We start from the raw sequence: 19,120 nt of genomic DNA, 5'->3' as shown, positions 1-19,120 counted from the left end.
GGAGGTGAGAGGGAAGGAGGGAGGGAAGAAAGAGGAGGTGAGAGGGAAGTAGGGAGGGAGGAAAGAGGAGGTGAGAGGGAGCGAGGGAGGGAAGGAAGGAGGGAGGGAGGAAAGAGGAGGTGAGAGGGAGCGAGGGAGGGAAGGAAGGAGGGAGGGAGGAAAGAGGAGGTGAGAGGGAAGGAGGGAGGGAGGAAAGAGGAGGTGAGAGGGAAGGAGGGAGGGAGGAAAGAGGAGGTGCGAGGGAAGGAGGGAGGAAAGGGTAGGTGAGAGGGAGTGAGGGACGAAAGAGTAGGTAAGTTGGGGGTAGGGGATCCAGAAGCAGAGAGAAGACAGTGAGCTAGATATGGTGGTGGTGTCAAACTGCAGAGAGAGAGAGAGAGAGAGAGAGAGAGAGAGAGAGAGAGAAGTATCTGCAAATACAAATCAATGGAAAGGCAAGATGAATGAAAGCAGAGATATAAGTAACAGAGTGAACATAGGTGTTAAAAAATCTCAATTATGTTTTGATGTTAAATGTACTTTATCAATGTGATAATGGGAGCTTTTGTTATTGGTATATAATATCAATTATTACCATAAAGTTTGTCTTAACCAGAACAGTAGACCACCCTGCAACATGTAGCTGAACTTAACATGCTTGATTTCAATGGCTGCTTCACAAGCCGGGCCATCTGGATACACCACCAGCTTCTCTGAACAGTCAGATGTGAGTTATCCTTACAGGACATTCTACACTTCCAAAATTAACCTGCCCTCCATCCAACAGTTTCCACCCCATCGTATCAGCTCCTCCCTTTCTCACATCCCCCCCCCCCTCTTCTCCCCTTTTACACTCCCTGTTTTTCCTCCACATCCTACCTCCCAACGCTGCACCTGGCAGTCTCGTCAGGCTGCCATCTAGTCCCAGAACGCCCTGCCAGACAACGATCTTCTCTGCCCACACTCTTACCCAGCTATATCTCCCTCTTAACCACCCCATTCTAGATGGCTATTCACATCGCAATCCAGCCAGAGCTGCTGGCAGTAGGGGTCATGTGTGCGTGATGTGTGCTTGCTTGTGTGACTGTGTGTGTGTGTGTGTGTGTGTGTGTGTGTGTGTGTGTGTGTGTGTGTGTATTTCTAAAGAAGGCTTTGGCCTAAAGCTCAGTGTATAAAAGTCTTTTTGTTGTTCCTGTCTGCAACTCAAAGTGTCATTTTTAGGGTGAGTAGCAATTTACCCTTTTCCTAACATTGTTGATATTTCAACGTCAACTTGGAGTTTCCGCTATTAGAAACAAAATTAACTGGATAAAAATACTGATCATATAATAATAAAAAAAATAAATAAAATAAAAAATAACGGGACTGGAACCCACACTACAGCATATTAATCAATTGGCTTAACCACTAAATTATGGCGCCATTCTGAAACTTACTGTTATTTCTAAGTTACTAGTGCATCACAAGAAATTCTGAAACTGTTCTGTCAATTACTCACAAATGAGGGGGCTCCAATATGAAGGGCTGCAGGATGGGATACCTGAGTCCATAACCAACACTACAATGTAAGTGGTTTTAAAACTTCCATCTCACCCTCGTCAGCCTCTCTGTGTTAAGAAATATTGCTACACTAACGCAAACTATTTTGCTGGTTTTAGTATACTTCACAGGCTACATGGTATCTATTTAATAATTAATGTATTTCTGGAACCTATTACCTGACTGGAACAGAAACATACTGCCCTATTACTTTTAATTAATAGTTCAAGTCAATCCATAGTGGAAATAATGATATTATATGTACATTGTGATTCCAAGGCTCCTCTAATATTTTTCATTATACTCGATTCAATCTATTTTTGAACACAGATGCTAAAAAAAAGTAACAGAAAATAGGACGGACACTGCTAGGACACAAAGAGGGAACAATCACTGTCTTCTGATTGGGGTTGTGTACAGTTCATGTGCATCTGAAAACCTTTTAGGTTAATGAGATTTAGTTCTCAATCCCTAGTGATAGTTATGCTCCCCAAATACTTAAGAGACACATGTTCGCAACAAGCGCTCATGTTTTGTTTGCACAACCATAAAGACCTGCCCTTGAATCTGTGCCCACTGTAATCTGCAACAGTACTAAAGCATTTTGCAAGAAATATCCAAACACTATTAAACCCTTGCTATGTACATTGGTCATGGCTTTCTGCGTACAAAAATCTTATGGCCTGCACCAACAGTCAATGTTTTTTCTATGCTTTATTAGAAGACAATAGGAAACCTGTAGCTGAACATCAACAATATAAATATTTCAAATGTGATAAGAACCTCATTTCTATCTTGCTGCTGTGCAATTAAATCAGGTCGAAGAGTTGGCATCGCGGCAAGAACAGCTAACTGCTGCTCAGTGTCAGTCAGCCAACTAGCCAAGCCATCATGAGTTTCATTGAAGTGTTCAGCCAGAGCCAAGGCCTGCTCCAGCACCCCTAGTCGATCTGAACTCAGTCCTGACACAGTGTCCATCATTTCACGTAGATCTTCCATCTTCTCACGAATTGTTGATGTGTCCTCATGCTGTGCTGACTCCCGCAGTACCTGTTACAAACAATGTAGTCTAAGATTTACCAACAATAACAATATCTTCATTACAGAATATAAAATTCTTATCACTCCTTGCATAAGTACTAAGTTATGGTACCTCCATTTAAATCAATGCTGAAATAAATGTAATACATCTGCGTATTGTCTCGTATAATCTATCTCAGTTCCCTGAGATGCAAAGGAATGTGTGCCCTTACAGAATGGAATCTTACATTAGTACTATTCACACCCACAAACGTATCATCTTTACTGTAATGGCCCAAATTATTGCGCCAAACATAAACAATTCTGTCCTTATATGTTACTCTAAAGGAGAGTTCAGATGCATTTTTTCATGTGCCACAGGGACAAAGGTAAGAGAACACATCATCATCATCATCATCATCATCATAATCATCATCATCATCCATTTTTGACCATTCATTCACTACATTCCATACATCACACCATACAGAGAATCTTCATGAATGTCTTTGCATGAAAAATAAACATGGAAGACAGACAATAGTGGAAGTCCTCAAATATCTCCTTACAGAAGGCAGAGTGAGAGAGAAAATCTGTTGAAACACATAACTAAATTTCCTTTATTACAGCTCAAGACTTCACTTCTACAATGAATGACTACCTTTCTGCTGCCAACATAAATTTGTAATCAAAGTTTACAGGGTGTGAAGTGAAGAGCAGAGGAAGTAAGTCATAGTTCAAAAACCTGTGAACAGCCTGTTGCAACCCCCTTACATAATGCTAGACACCAACAGAAATGGTACCTGAACTGTGTTCTTCCTAGTATTGAACTGCACCAAAAATTCAGATGTAATTTTCATTTAAATGAAACCAAAGTTAAATACTTGTGCGAGCAAATGTTGGTAGCACCTCTGACTGACTGGGAACTGATACATCACACTTTTTATGTGGAGTTCTTGAAATGCATCATAAATAAAACACAGCGTTCAACATGATATTGTGGGTGCTACTGCACTACAGAGCAGTTTCACTGTCAGGGTTGGAAAACACACTTTCTTTCTGAAGTCTTCAAATTTCCTTCAGTTCAAAGGTAGGGAGCCATGTCGCAAAGGGGTTGTACACTGACAATGTGTGTTCCAAAAACTTGTGACATTAAGGGTTAGACAGCACAAAGTTGAATAAGAAGACATATGAATACAATTGTTCAATCAAATCCATTTAAAAATTATTTTAAAATGTAAAACTCCACATTTTTATCAAAGTGTTAAATTACCTTCTTCGCTGTAGAAAGAACATCTCTAACACGGCCCTTTTGGCTGGATATGTCATCGTTCAGAGCTTTATGCTCTTTCAATTGCACGCGGATGACATCAGGTTCTGAACTGGGAGGTTCAGCTTCTCGAATTTGTCCTTCAACCTCACGGAACCAATCAAGAAGTTCATCAATATCTCCGATGACCTCAAGTGACCTCTGAAAAAGACAGACATTGTTGAGAAATTGTGCTAAATGTTATGTAAGTTGCTGCAAATGAATTCAAAGTCATCAGACAAGACAGTCTTCATTGCAAAACTGTAGTTAAGAGAAAGAGGAGTCATTATAAACTACGAGATGAAACTTTCAGCAATGAAGTGTTCACAGTATTGGTAATCATATTTTGGACTTACAAATTCTGACAGTCCTCTGTCAAAAGCACTACAGATGGGTGAAGAACATAAAATGACTGGGTCGCAAGGAAAGCAAGAGATATATTTCTTTCTGGGAAGTCTTGTCCTCTCAGAAAATGAATGTCAAGTATTGTATTTTTTTCAGAATTGCCATCTTTAAACATTTGGTGTACAAGATGCTTTTTTGTCTACATTACTTTGAAGTATAAGCACTTTGCAACAGTTTATCTACATAAACTTCTGTAATTTGCAACTTATCACTCAGTGTGTGGCACACATCTCACAGTGTATCAGAATCATTAACCCCCCTCCTAATCCACTGAAAGATGGTACTGTACAAGAACCATTTTACTGGCAATTGTGTAATTAAAATCTCAAATTTTACTGCTGAGGCAATTATATAAGATCTATGTTGGAAGAAGTAATATGTTTCTTGACTTGTACTGGGACACTGGAAGATATCTTTACATCCTATTATGAAAACTATTTAAAAATACCTTTATCTTAGGAAAGAAAATTTACCTGTTTTGATAACTGAATACGTTCACCCTTACGCTGTATTTGCTCTGCTATAGCATCAAATCTACGGTTGTCACGTGTCACCAAGCCTTCAATGGTGGAAGCACCTTCTCCAGGTGATATCTGATACAACTGTGGACCTACTAAGTTGATCATTTCCAAAACTGGGCGGAACTCTGAAACATAATAGTACAAAACATTGCTTAAAATCAGTTAAAAATGGAGACTATGTTTTAGTATTATGAAAGTTATAGATGCTACTCCACTCACCAAATAGCAGAGATGCTGAGTTGCAGATAGGCACAACAAAAAGGCTGTCACAAAGTGAGCTTTTGGTCAAAAAGGCTTTTGTCAAAAATACACACACACACACACACACAAAATTAATGCAATTCTCTCTCTCACACACGACCACAGTCTCTGGCTGCTGAGGCCTCTTGTCTACTTCCAACGAAGGCCTTCTTGGCCAAAAGCTCACTTTCTGGCAGTCTTTTTGTTGTGCCTATCTGTGACTCAGCATCTCTGGTATTTGTGCGTAGCAACTACCCTTTTCATAATATTGTTACATTTCATCTTGGACTTTCCATTTCTTGAGACTATGTTTTACTTTGATATGTACATCACATTCAACTATATTTTCTGGAAACAATATCTGAGAACCACAAGCCTGAAAGCAAACCGTCATCTTGTACTGAGAATAGGATGGAGAATAGGTGTGCAGAACTATTACTGGATCCCAATTTCTTGTGACAGATAAGAAAAATTATATCTTTATCATCATCTTGTACAGGTTTTTAAGTAGTTTTTCTTAATCCTTACAGACTTCCTTAAAATTTTATTTTATTCATAAAAGTGATTCATGAATGAGATTTTCACTCTGCAGCGGAGTGTGCGCTGATATGAAACTTCCTGGCAGATTAAAACTGTGTGCCCAACCGAGACTCGAACTCGGGACCTTTGCCTTCCGCGGGCAAGTGCTCTACCATCTGAGCTATTGAAACACGACTCACGCCCGGTCCTCACAGCTTTACTGTGAGTTTGGAAGGTAGGAGAAGAGATACTGGCAAAAGTAAAGCTGTGAGGACCGGGCGTGAGTCATGCTTCAGTAGCTCAGATGGTAGAGCACTTGCCCGCGGAAGGCAAAGGTCTCGAGTTCAAGTCTCGGTCGGGCACACAGTTTTAATCTGCCAGGAAGTCTCAAAGTGATTCATAATAACAAAAAATTAACTATCAAATTAGCATTTGCTATCTATTATAAGCAACAAACTTAACAAACCCCTGTGTATTTTTATATTTTGCTGTAGAGATGTTCATGCACAAATTATTATTTATTTTCCATTCTTTCCATTACTATACAATGTAAAGAAGACAATAATCACTTAAAATAAACATTCCACAATATCCATAATGTGAAGGCTGAATATTTTTATTGCACTGTAATAATATAATTCTTCTGTTAGGCTACAATTTTCAGTCCAGTTGAGCCACTAACAATGTATAGATTTTATCATCGTCATCGTCATCGTCATCGTCATCGTCATCGTCATCATCTAAATTATCCCCAAACACAATCTTCCTGCAGCTATTCACATTAGTATCCAGTCATATTAGAAGAGGCCTAAGACTTTGGCCAATGTGTGAAAAGATAGTATAACATAACCACAAATCAATGCAGTTAAGAAGTGATTTCAGTCAAACAACTCTTGACAGCAGTGTTATTGTGGCGTATAGTGTTCTTTATTGTTACCTCCCTTTCATTTTATAAAGACTTCTGTTTTAAAGCAGTCTCAAACAACATACACACTTTCACATAACAGGCACTGGATGTGTAAAGTAAAATCAGCCAGTTGTCATAATTGTCCCACTCACATAACTACAATGTCCAGTCACATAAATGGCACCACCTTTCAAAGGCTTGAACATCCACCTTCTGCAGTGTAGACTGCTGGGAAACGTGCTGGGAGAGTATCAGTGAGGATACGGAAGGTACTAACAGAGATGGGGCGCCATGTCAACTCCAGAGCCATGGTCAGCTGTGCTAGGCATATAAGTTGTGGACCTGTTGTGTGAATAGTTCAACCGAGGTAGTTCCGCAGATTTCAGATTGGGTTTTAATCTGATGTGTTTGGTGGCCAGGGGACTATGGTAAATTTATCCTGGTGCTCTTCAAACCGTGCGTGTACACTGCAAGCTGTGTGATATGCTGCACTGTCCCGCTGGTAGATACCTACTACATGTACGGATAGACACAGTCCCCAACATAGCTGTGTACTTGTGTTGATCCATTGTGCCTTCCAGAATGATGTGATCGTCCAGAGAATTCCATGAAAACATTCCTCACACCATAATACATGCAGTATGTTTGCTTTCAGACATTTCACGCCATAAATGCCAATGGTCATCTGTCTGATGGAGCACAAAACATGATTCACGTGAAGAGCCACCTGTTGCCACTCAGTGAGCATCTAGCTATGGCATCAGTGTCATTGTGCAAATTCCAGCTTTTGTCACTGATGAACAGCAATCAGCACGGGTGCATGAACAAGGCACCTACTGCAAAGGCCCATACGCAGCAATGTTCACTGAAGAGTTGTTGAGGAGAACAGAGTTGTCAGCCACTTTGTTCATCTGGGTGGTCAGTTGCTCAACAGTTGCCTGTCTAATCGCCCATACACATCTCTGCAATCATTGTTCACCCCTGCCATCTATGGCCCATGTTGCACTACAACTGCCTTGGAGACGGTTTTGCACAGTGTCATTTTGCCATGCACAGTATACTCCAACCACGGCAGCACACAAATAGTTTACAAACTAAATCATTTCATAAATGCTTCCCGTCTTGGCCCAAAAGTGAATGATCATGCCCTTTTGGACATCAGATAAATCACTCCATTTCCGATTACAACAATGGCTGCACTGATTTCCTTGTCCCCTTTCCACCCCCCAAGCTCGCTTTATATACTCTCTACTGCCTGTGTTGCCACCTGTCATCTCTCAATGGTTATTGTACATTGATGTCAAACATATATGGTGGCCACAACAATGTAACTGGATCATGTACTCCAATTACTTTAGCCTTATTTCCACCTCTTTATTTCATTTTGGTCATCTAAGACCACATTAATTTGGATCAGCTTTGTTTCTTCTGGCCTTTATCCTTATCCACTATTTTTCATTCTCATATTCTATAAACTCCTATGCTCTTCTGTCCATGGTGTTTTTGTCCTGGGTCTAATACTGCCCTGTATAAACATATGACAGCTTGAACTTACATGTGAAAAGTCATGTTGCTGTAAATCTTTGTTTTATGTACTTCCATTTCTTCCAGATCCTTTAATCCCTCCCCTCTTGGAGCCAATATAATATGCTTCTCCTGTTCGCAAGAAACTGCATTATCTGATGTGTTGCCTCCCCTTGCTGTTTCTAGGAATGTGTCTGAACAATATAGTGATGGTGTCCAAGATCCTCTCATTCACAGTCCTTTGTAGACTTTTCTTCTATACCAACTGTTTCCTTCTCTTCGAGTTCCCGATATTCTTATGAGAATCTTTCATTTAAAAGGTCTAGCCTCCTAAGTAACCCAATTCCTAAGCAGTTCAGACTTTCTGTTGCATAAAAGACTTCATGGAAAATCACTGTCTGGTGGTAACTTAATTTTTGCATTGACTGAAATACTCTCGTACAATGATCACACAGCTCCACCTGATGAAATTCTGTACTTGTTTATATACCAGGATATGATCAAGTTTCTCAGCAAGGTAGTAAACAACTGTGCTATTTTTACATCGGAGATGCTTTTTTTTTTTTTTTTTTTTTTTTTTTTTACATAGTTCTATTTCATATCAATGCACTTATTCACTATTGTTCCAGAGAATATATTTCATTTCTCAAGTGTGATTCTGGAATTTGTGTGAAGTAACCATTTTTCCCTTAATAGCAACAAAAAGTTGTTAAGGCTTATTTATTTATTTATTTATTTATTTCTGATAATTGGAAGTGAAAGTAATGCCTTTTTATGAAATCCAGATTTCTTCTCGGATACTTATTTCTCCAATTTCTGCATAATACTTGCATAGTACTTGTTAGTTATAATCTTATCACTCATAAAATAATATAAAAAATCAATTTTTAAGCCAAGAAAACATTGATCATAACATTTGTTATAGATGCAGCCCACTTAATAGTGTTTGATGCAGTGCCATTTGCTGCATCCAATGCTTTGATATTAACCATAATTGATGCATAAAATCAATTGTATTTGTTTTGAAGAGGTAAAAAGATTTGCTTTCACATTACTTTCAGCTAACGTTTAATAAACGCAGCATCCATCATGCACAAAGTTTTCTCATAGTTAATTCTTCATATAAGAATTTCACACCCTTTCTTCTGGATTCCTACTGTGTCAGCTATCCTAGACCTTAATTATCAACCATACCAACACCATATTTGGCATATTCTGTGTATTCTCATCTGTAGTTGTAGTATTAAAAACCCTATTAATGGGTCACCTTCAGGGTAAATACAACCGAATTTAGTAATCTATTTCTTAGCTGTAAATAACAAATAAGTTTAGCTTTATAGAATTTCAAATGCTTTATAGATGAATCTCTGGTCCTTCTGAGCATGAAAAACAAGGAATTTTATGATGGCATAGTATTCCAGCTTATCAATTAGAATGAAAAACCTGCAACATTACTGCTTCAAAGAGCTCCATATGCTGAGGTGACAAAAGTCAGGGGATACCTCCAAATATCATGTCAGACCACGTTTTGCCCAGTATAGGGCAACAACTCGACGTGGCATGGGCCCAACAAGTCGCTGGAAGTCTCCTGCAGAAATATTGAGCCATGCTGTCTCTACAGCTCTCCATAATGGGAAAGGGTTGCCAGTGCAGGATTTTGTGCATGAATGGACCTCTTGATTATGTCCCACAAATGTTCAATGGGATTCATGTCGGGTGATCTGGGTGGCCCGATCATTCGCTTAAATTGCCTAAAATTTTCTTCAAACCATTCCCAAACAACTGTGGACCGCTGACACGGCACACTGACATTGCAAAAAATCCTATCATCGTTTGGGAACAAGAAGTCCACGAATGACTGCAAATGCTCTCCAAGTAGCCAAAAATAATCATTTCCAGTCAATGATTAGTTCAGTTGGACCAGAGAACCCCTCCATTCCATGTAACCACAGCCCACACCATTATGGAACCAGCACCAGTTTCCACGGCGCCTTGTTCGCAACTTGGGTCCATGACTTTGTGGGGTCCGTGCAACACTCAAATCCTGCCATCAGCTCTTAACAATCAAAACCAGGAGTCATCTGACCAAGCCATGGTTTTCCAGTTGTCTTGGATCCAACTGATGTGGTCGCAAGCCCACAAGAGGTGCTGCAAGCAATGCTGTTAGCAAAGGCACTCACATCAGTCATCTTCTGCTGTAACCCATTAAACACCAAATTTCGCTGTACTGTCCTAACGGATACGTTTGTCCTACAACCACATATATTTCTGTGGTTATTTCACACAAGTTTAGTACCAAAAACTCTATGCATATGCCACTGCTCTCTCTCATTAAGTGAAGGCCAATGGCCACTTTATTGCCCATAGTGAGAGGCAATGCCTGAAATTTGGTATTCTTGGCACACTCCTGACACTGTCAATTTCAGAATATTGAATTCCCTAGAAATTTCAGAAATGGAATGTCCCAAGCATCTAGTTCCAACTACCACTCTGCATTCAAAGTCTTAATTTCTGTCATGCGGCCATAATCATGTCAGAAGCCCTTCCACATGAATCATGTAAGTACAAATGACAGGCCTACCAATGCACTGCCCTTTAATACCTTGTGTACACAATACTCCTGCCATCTGTATAACTGCATATCACTATCCCATGACTTTTGCCACCTCAGTGTAAAATAAATAGTCTGCACACATAGTTGATAGTTGTGCTTACATTATAGAATGTGTACCAGCATAACTAAAACAAAAAGTGATTGATAGCAACAACAGCTATGCACCGAAGTGAGACTACCTCACCTCACCATCTTACTACTTACCGCACTCTTCTTTTCCTACCAACACAATATTTTTCATGTTTCTTGAAGACTGTAATCAGCCTTTGTGCCACAAACTTGTAATGAGATCCTGTTAATCTTTCTATGTCATTCAGCTATATTTTAGAAATATCCAAATCATTTGACAAGATGTTCAGTTACGTTATTAGACAGACAATCTAATAAATGATACACTTTTTATAGCTTTTTCTAAAAGATATTTCAGTGCTATTCATCTTTCATCACCACTGGCTTGCATGTATTACAACTGGCCCCAGAATAAATAAGAGGAGACACAAGGCTTACCTTGTATGTCAAGCTCTAGCCGCTGTATGTCTTCTTCGCGAGGTTCAGCTGCCTGCAGCTGAGCTTCAGCTCCCATCATCCAGTCAACCAGACGGTTGTGGCAATTGTGAAACTGTTGCACGAGTGGCAATGCTTCCTGAAACATGATTAACATTTGCACTTGTCAGCGAAATTAAAAAAATAATTGGTTATACATGTACAGCAGAATTTGAGGAACAAGGAAATCAATTAAGCACAGTAAAAACACACCTGTGCATGTTTCAACATGTCTGCACCACGGCTGGTAAGATCATTAAATCTCCGCTGTAGTGAGTCCAGTTTATCTTTTAACGCCAGAGCCTCATCACTTGAAATATGTTTCATGAGTTCCAAGCCAGTATCCACAGTACCATCCACTTGATTCTGATGATTTGCCACTTCTTCAGTTAGGTCCTATAAAAAGAAAAGTACACATGAAAATGCAGTATCATTCCCACATCGGTTTTAGATCCTTGAGTAACAGTACCTTGATGTTTAAATGCATTACATAACTGCAATGTAAATTCACTTGTCATGCATGAATGAGGAAAAATATTTTTAAAAATTTGAAAATGTTTTTTTTTTTTTTAGGTTCACTTAACTACCTTTTAAAAATAGTTCGTCAGAGTTTATATAATGGTAATTTAACTTTCAGATTGGGAACAATAAAAAAATGAAGATAGGTAATTCCTCACTTGCAGATAATACTGAGTAGCTCATATAAAAATTTCCATTTTTGGTGTTATTTTTCCAATTTTGGCGGTTTTTTTTTTTCTCTCTCAGAGCTTTTTTTGCCAGTTTCAGTGCTTATTTTGGCGTCACAAAATTATGAAGGAAATGAACTGGCATTTTAAAGTTATACACCATCCTCAGCATTGAGAAAATAAGAAGCCAAAACAAAATTTCAAAATTCAGTAAGTGTCTATTATGAATATTGGTAAATTGCCAGCCTCAGATTTATACCATTGTTTATGAATGAAAATAACAAGTTCCATGATATTGCAGAGAAATTGCCTTCATGATATTTCAAAAAAATTTCCAAAGTTGTCTTATTTTGCTAAAAATCACATTTTTGAAATATTTTTTGTTATCATTTTATTTAGTTTAAACAGAAGTGCACTCTAATAAGTCTAACACTATGACTGCTGCCCACCACGATGTTGGATGCCGCCTGGTGGCATTGTGGGCACATGACGCAGTACTAAAAGTATGTAAGCACAGCAGACACGGATGGGGGATCACTCTAGTGAAGATATGAGCTGCAAATGGGGTAATCCATTGAGATAAGTGACTTTGACAAAGAGCAGATTATTATTATGCAGAGCCTGTGAACGATTATCTCAAAAACAGCAAAGCTAGTCAAATATTCACGTGCTACTGTCGTGAGCACATATGGAAAGAGGTAGAATGACAGTAAACCCCCATTAGGTGCTAAATGGTTGGACATGCACAACTCTTCACAGAATGTGGGGTTTGGATGCTTGACACCCTCTAAAGTAGGATAGATGGTGATCTGTGGCATCACTGTTGAAAGAGCACAATGCTGGTACATGCTCAAGTGTTTCAGAGCACACCATTCATCATACATTGTTGAACATTGAGATCAGCAGCAGACCGCCCCTACTTCTTCACATGTTGATCCAATGAAATGGTGAATTACAATTACTGTGGGCATGAGACCATGAGATTTGACTGCTGATCAATGGAAACATTTTGGCTCTTCAGGTGAATCATACTTTTGCTACACTAGGTTGATGGTCGTCTCCATAATTACTGTCGTCGAGGTGAAAGGCGGCTCAAAACGTTCAGTGCGCCACGGACACAGGCTGGTGGGAGCAGTATTATGCTATGGGAGACATTCTCCTGCACTTGCATGGGACCTGTGGTAGCAGTCGAAGACACGCTGACACCTGCAAACCACCTGCATCCCTTCATGCTTGATGTCTTCCCTGACGGCAATGACATGTTCAGCATTATAACTGTCTGCTCTGAGCCAGAACCATGCCACAGTGGTTTGAGGTTCATTACAGTGAACTCATGTTGATGCCTCGGTGATCAAATTTGCCTGATGTAAATCCTGTGGAACCCATCTGGGTTGCTATCGGCTGCCGTCACAGGTTATTCAAATCAGCAGTTCATTATTTACATGAATTACATTACCTGTTCATGGACGTCTAATGCCACATATCTCCACAAAACTACCAACAAAGTGTCAGATTCCTGATACACCAAATCAGTGATGTATCTCATTCCAAAGACAGACAAACAAGCAGCTAAGCAGGTGGTCATAATGTTTTAATTCATCAGCATACATGGCACAATACATGTCTCACACAGTGTTCCTCGTGTATAAAAAATGCTGCTACATCCACATCTATGCTCCAAAAGCCACTTTACAGAGTGAGACAGAGAGTACTTCTGGCACCACTGCCATTCCCCCCACTCCCCAATTGTGAATGGTACATGCAAAAATTAAGTGTCTGTAAACTTCTGTATAAGCTCAAATAACTCTGATTTTCTTATTGGGGCTACTTCACAAGATGTATGAAGAAGAAAATAATGCATTACCCAACTCTTCTTGAAATTTCAACAGTAAACCTCTCTATGGTGCTGTACGCGTCTCCAGTAGCACACATGCAACTGAAGGTCATTGAACACATCAATCCAACTCGTATGACTGCCTTTAATTGAGCAGTTTTCAGTTATGAACCAATACGGAGAAGAAAATCTCTATAATTCAATAAAGAACATGCTAAACACAAGGAATTTGCTTGTTAGGCACAATACTTACGGCAAGATCTTCCATCTGTGCAAGTAGTTTCTCAGTGTGCACAGCAAGAATGCGGAACTTTGAAAGACGTTGATCTGCTCCATCCATCCAAGCCTGTAGATCCTGATAACCCAGTACAAGATGCCTTAGGCCAGTGCGAGACTGAGACAGCAGTGCACCAACTGCTTCAGAAGCATCAACAAGTGCAGTGTAACGATCAGCTGCTGCCTGCAGCCGGTCAGCAAGGCCAGCTGCTTCATCCTCCCCGACCAAGCCCATTAGTTCCCCAGCCACATCTGTCAACTCTGACAAATCAGTCTTGTGCCGAAGGATTTCAGTGTGAAGAGCCTGCAATTACATAAAGCAAAATAAGAAATCGCTACATCCACAGACATTAAGAGACAGACACACATTATTTTGTAGTTCCCTGCAGCTGATTCATAAAGCAATTTAAGTTTGTCACTTCATTTTCACAATGGCACAACCTCACAGACATGAACAATGGTTTCGACATGAAAAATCTCTCGTTTTTTAATTTTTAAACATATGTTACAAAAATTACAGTTAAAATTCAAACTAAAAACTGAGAAAGACACAAAAAGAAAATAAAGAAATGTCAAATACTCTGCAGCAAGGATTCACAGACTGTGCCCCACATGTCACAGCACGTTATTTTTACACTTGCACAAGAAAGCAGTCATTGCAACAAAAGTGGCATGCGAGTCCGTAAGTAATGACATTATTTAGTGATCAGAGGGTATTCCATCAGCCTACTTGTTAGTGAATTCAACTTTTTATCGCAATTTCCTTGGGTATTTCTGTGAATGTGTAGGCATTTCCTTCATGACTATCAGTAAATAATATAACAAAATCAATCTTTTCTCCCATTCCAAGTTAAATTATGTAAATAATGTTCCAATAAAAATACATAGTAGTAACTACATTTGTTACAGAAAACAAATATTTATAAAACAAAGTGGGGGGGGGGGGGGGGCACACGGCACGTTTTACAGGATTTAAACATGTGTATACTCACATCATGTTCCTTTATTCTCTGCTGAATTTTCTCCTCATCAGTAGGCACAAGTTCCATGTCTTTTACCTTCTTTTCTGTTTTGTCCAACCATTCCACGATAGGAACCAGCCTATCCTGTAAAATAATATGTATTACATCTTAATGTCGGACTTAAAAATAAATGTATGTTCGTCATGCGACACACTAACTCACAAAACAGGCAGAATAAAATCTTTATTTTTAAGCTATATTATACAAGCTTTAAAATATTTCCACTAGTTCCTTGAGTCACTATAACAGGGTTCCATTATCAGTTTGAAATTATTACAGGTGGGATGTTCACACTCTCCAGGTTAGAAGATCTGCAATATAAGGAAAAGGGTAGATTGCTTCTCACCATACAGATGACACGTTGAGTTGTATACAGCACAACGAAAAGACTGTTCCACACTTATCTTTTGGCCAAAGCCTTCTTCAGAGAAGAAAGCACACAACAAGCACATTTCACACAAACATGACCACCATCTCCGATACCTCTGGCTGGAATGCCAAATAATTCCGCCAGTCCGGTCCGAGGTGCCAGAGATGATGGTCGTGTGTGTGTGTGTGTGTGTGTGTGTGTGTGTGTGTGTGTGTGCGTTTTCTTTTCTGGAGAAAGCTTTGAAAGCTAAATGTGTATCAGTCTTTTCATTGTGCTTGTCTGCAACCTAATGTGTCATCTTTATGGAGAATTGCAACCTATCCATTTCCTTATATTGTTTCCTTTAGCTCTGTTTGATAACAATGCCTGACGAACTAGCAATACTCAAGAGCGAATCACCTATTGGATATTACTCTAGTTTCCCTATATTGAGTACTGCATGGGAGATTTCACATTAAAACTTGCTTGTTGCATCCATTTACTCTCATTAAAGATAATTATCTCCTTAATGATATTTCAATTCCATTCTTAAATCTATTATATTTCAAATTCCTCTTCCTCTACTGTTTTTAGTGCATTTTTCCCATGAAAACTGATCTCACACACAAGTTGCTGGACTCAACATTCAAACTTATTTAATATGATGTTTCAACAGCAACTAGCACATCTGTTACACACTCTGATTAGAACACATTGTCTTCTGCACGAAATGATTTTAAAAAATGCTTCTCATATGATAGCAAAAATTACAAAGTACCACGATTCACAGTTGAAGTTACAAACTAACCTGGAAATCCTTTGCAACAGCCATAGCTTGTTCGAGGGCATTCATACGCTGTGTTGCATTTTCTGTCAGATTATCAAAACGCTGCATGAGCTCATGTAGCTGCCTCTCTATCGCTTTCCGTTCTGCTGGGTCTGCACCTGCTGCAACTTCATTGCCCATTGCAAACAGAGAAGACATGGAGTTTTGCCGGTCCAATAACATTTTCTTGAGGAACTGTAACAGTAAAAATAAATTCCATATTGAAATTGTACCTGCATTTGTCTCCACTTAAACAACATAAATGGATGACTAAATTCATGTATGCAAGAACTGAAGAACAAACAGAAATTAATTGTGCATATATAATTTGGAATTCAAGATCTCATCAATAATAAACTGATCACTTAACAATCTTATTTAGTTAAAATATCTTCAGAGTTTCATAGGTCTCTGAAAAATCTTAGATTGCAATCATTGGATCTGTTAGTAAGTTTCGCTATTGTGTCTTTATTTACAAAGGACTCTTTGGAGATCATTAGCAACAAGTTTGAGTTCCACATACTTCTTATTTCATGACCAATATTTTGAACAAATGGGCAATGTCGCCATGGGAAGCTCTCTGTCTCCTGTGGTGGCCAATTATTTTGTGGAGGACTTTGAAGAAAAAGCACTACAGTCAGCCAACTCCCAAACCCTCTTGTTTTCAGCTATATGTGGATGATACATTTGTGGTGTGGCCACATGGACTTTATACTCTACGTATACTTCTTCAGCATCTGAATTTGCTCCATCTGAATATAAACTTCACAATGGAAGTGGAAAAAGATGGTACTTTACCTCTTCTTGATGTTTTGGTACATAGGAAAGCCAACACATACAGATATGAATCTTGTACTCTTCAAGCTTTCCCGGCAGATGTGTTGTAAATAGTTTTCACAGGTTTGCCTCCGGATCACTTACAGATACATATATATGCAGGCCACAAGCTGCCATCATCCTGTACAATGCGTTGTGAATTACATACGTTAGTTCATAGAGCACATGTGGTATCTGATCCTGAAAGCCTGTCGAGTGAAATGCAACATTTGAAGATAGTGCTCTGACAAAACTGTTATTCTGAGAGACAGATACGCAATGCATTCAGGCCCAGGCGAGTTCAGTCTATAGAGCAGAATGAAGATACGAACAAACCCACAACTTTGGCCTTTTTGCTGTATTTTGGTGCCATGTCGTCAAGAATCGGAAAAGTCCTTGGAAGATATGGAATTAAATGTGTTTTCAACCATCTGCAAAACTGAGAAACCTGTTGGGGTTCAGTTAAGGATGACCTTGGCCTGATGAAATGTGGTATGTACAGGATTCCTTGTCAATGTGGGGCAGTGTATATAGGCCAGACATGTCACACAGTACAAGAACACTGCGATGAACTGCGATGAACATCAGCGTCATACACACCTTGGTCAATCGGAAAAGTCGGAAATTGCGAAACACTGTCTGAACACAGGACATCACATGATTCATGAAAAGACAGAAGTTTTATCCCCGGCATCATCTTTCTGGCATTGCATCATGAAGGAAGCAATACATATCCACACAGGCGATAATCTCATCAACAAGGATGCAGGATTCCAACTGAGCACAGCCTGGAACCCTGCATTGGCTGCTATTAAATCACGATGCGAAAATAAAGGTCTTTGCTAGGAGACCTGTCATAACATTGGTCTATTATGGCCATTGATGAGTAACGTCTGGCCACACTGTTGGCAAATGCGGCGTACGCGCAGGAGAGCCGCTCTGCAATTTTCAGCAGAGGGAGTTTGAATAAGGCACCATCTACCTGCAGATCATTGCGCATACGATTTCTGCGCCTGCGCATTCTTTGCACGTGTTATCTAGAAATAGGGCATCGATGTGCGGCTATCGTCAGTTGTACCCAGCCACCAGCAAGGGTGAACCACCTGAAGATGTTGGACAGTTGCTCTGAGGAAATGTTTTGAAATTTGCGCAATGTGATCCGGGGGCAAACCTGTGAAAACTATTTACAACACATCTGCCAGGAAAGCTTGAAGAGTCACAAGATTCATGTTGTTTTTTTGTGGTTTACTAAATTATAATTCCCCTCAATTTCTAACTGTTTATCAAATGGCACAACCTTTGTCAATTCCACATCACTTGACCCAAATTTTGCACCATTTACTATGATTCTACAATTCCATCTAAAAGTTCAAGTTATTTGTACCAGGACACATGATGAGAAACAGGAATTCTACACAAATAACCAAATGTATTTGTTTTTTCCAGATGATACCATTAATTTCTCTAACATCTTTTATTAATATCTCAAATTTTCAGCACCCAAACCTTTCCCGGTACATCACAAAACCTCAAACATGTCTGGAGACAAGATTTATTTAGTTCATAATGATGTGAAATACAACATTCCAAAAGAGCAGTTTAATATCAATTACATTACGAACATTAACTATAAAAAAGGTAATAAAAAGATGCACCTTTTGTTCTTGCAGCTGTGCCTTAACGACTTTGTAGTCAGCAGATGGTGGTTTCTGATTTGCAACCATTTCCTCGGTATCTGTTAACCACTTGGATAGACCATCAAGAGCTTCCTGGAATTTTCCTGACTGCAGTAAACCAACGTCCAGTTTACGGTCACGCTCATTCAACTGAAAATTTCAAGCACATTTTATTTGAAGCATTATGTAAAAAGAGTCTGAAAATTTTGTCACTAGGAGGTACATTTATCTTTATGACATACTCTCTCTTTCAGATCATTCCATTTGTCATTCATCTTTTCCAGATCCTTCTCCAAGTTGACAGTACTGACACCACCAGAAGCCGACTGTATCAGTCCCTGACCCAGGCGATTGCATTCATCTATTCTGGAAGCTAATGGTTCCACTTCCTTGTCTCTGAATATTCTGAACTCTTCTTGTTGAGCTCGAATGGTATCAACTTCTGAACCAACGGGCTTCAGATGGTGAAGCTCATCACTTACCTAGAAAGAGGCAACAGTACTGGTTTATTAAAC

The 19,120-nt window shown here is 39.4% G+C and overlaps 1 protein-coding gene across 14 annotated transcripts in view; it reads right to left on the bottom strand.

Annotated features, from left to right (window-relative positions):
• The window catches only part of LOC126416114 (microtubule-actin cross-linking factor 1), a 1,003,027-nt gene that overhangs the window by 117,987 nt on the left and 865,920 nt on the right, over positions 1-19,120 (bottom strand). For all 14 annotated transcript variants that reach the window (XM_050083628.1, XM_050083630.1, XM_050083635.1 and 11 more), the window contains exons 58-67: positions 18,848-19,087; positions 18,585-18,755; positions 16,096-16,308; positions 14,909-15,022; positions 13,894-14,220; positions 11,334-11,516; positions 11,085-11,220; positions 4,726-4,898; positions 3,812-4,009; positions 2,302-2,568 (exon numbers count right to left, since the gene is read on the bottom strand). In XM_050083628.1, coding sequence (XP_049939585.1) covers positions 2,302-2,568; positions 3,812-4,009; positions 4,726-4,898; positions 11,085-11,220; positions 11,334-11,516; positions 13,894-14,220; positions 14,909-15,022; positions 16,096-16,308; positions 18,585-18,755; positions 18,848-19,087 — 2,022 coding nt within the window. The remainder of the gene's footprint in view (positions 1-2,301; positions 2,569-3,811; positions 4,010-4,725; positions 4,899-11,084; positions 11,221-11,333; positions 11,517-13,893; positions 14,221-14,908; positions 15,023-16,095; positions 16,309-18,584; positions 18,756-18,847; positions 19,088-19,120) is intronic.

This window comes from Schistocerca serialis, chromosome 8, assembly GCF_023864345.2.
Source record: "Schistocerca serialis cubense isolate TAMUIC-IGC-003099 chromosome 8, iqSchSeri2.2, whole genome shotgun sequence".
Lineage (NCBI taxonomy): Eukaryota > Metazoa > Arthropoda > Insecta > Orthoptera > Acrididae > Schistocerca > Schistocerca serialis.
The sequence above is the reverse complement of the archived record's forward strand: the minus strand, read 5'-3'. Positions and strand labels throughout refer to the sequence as shown.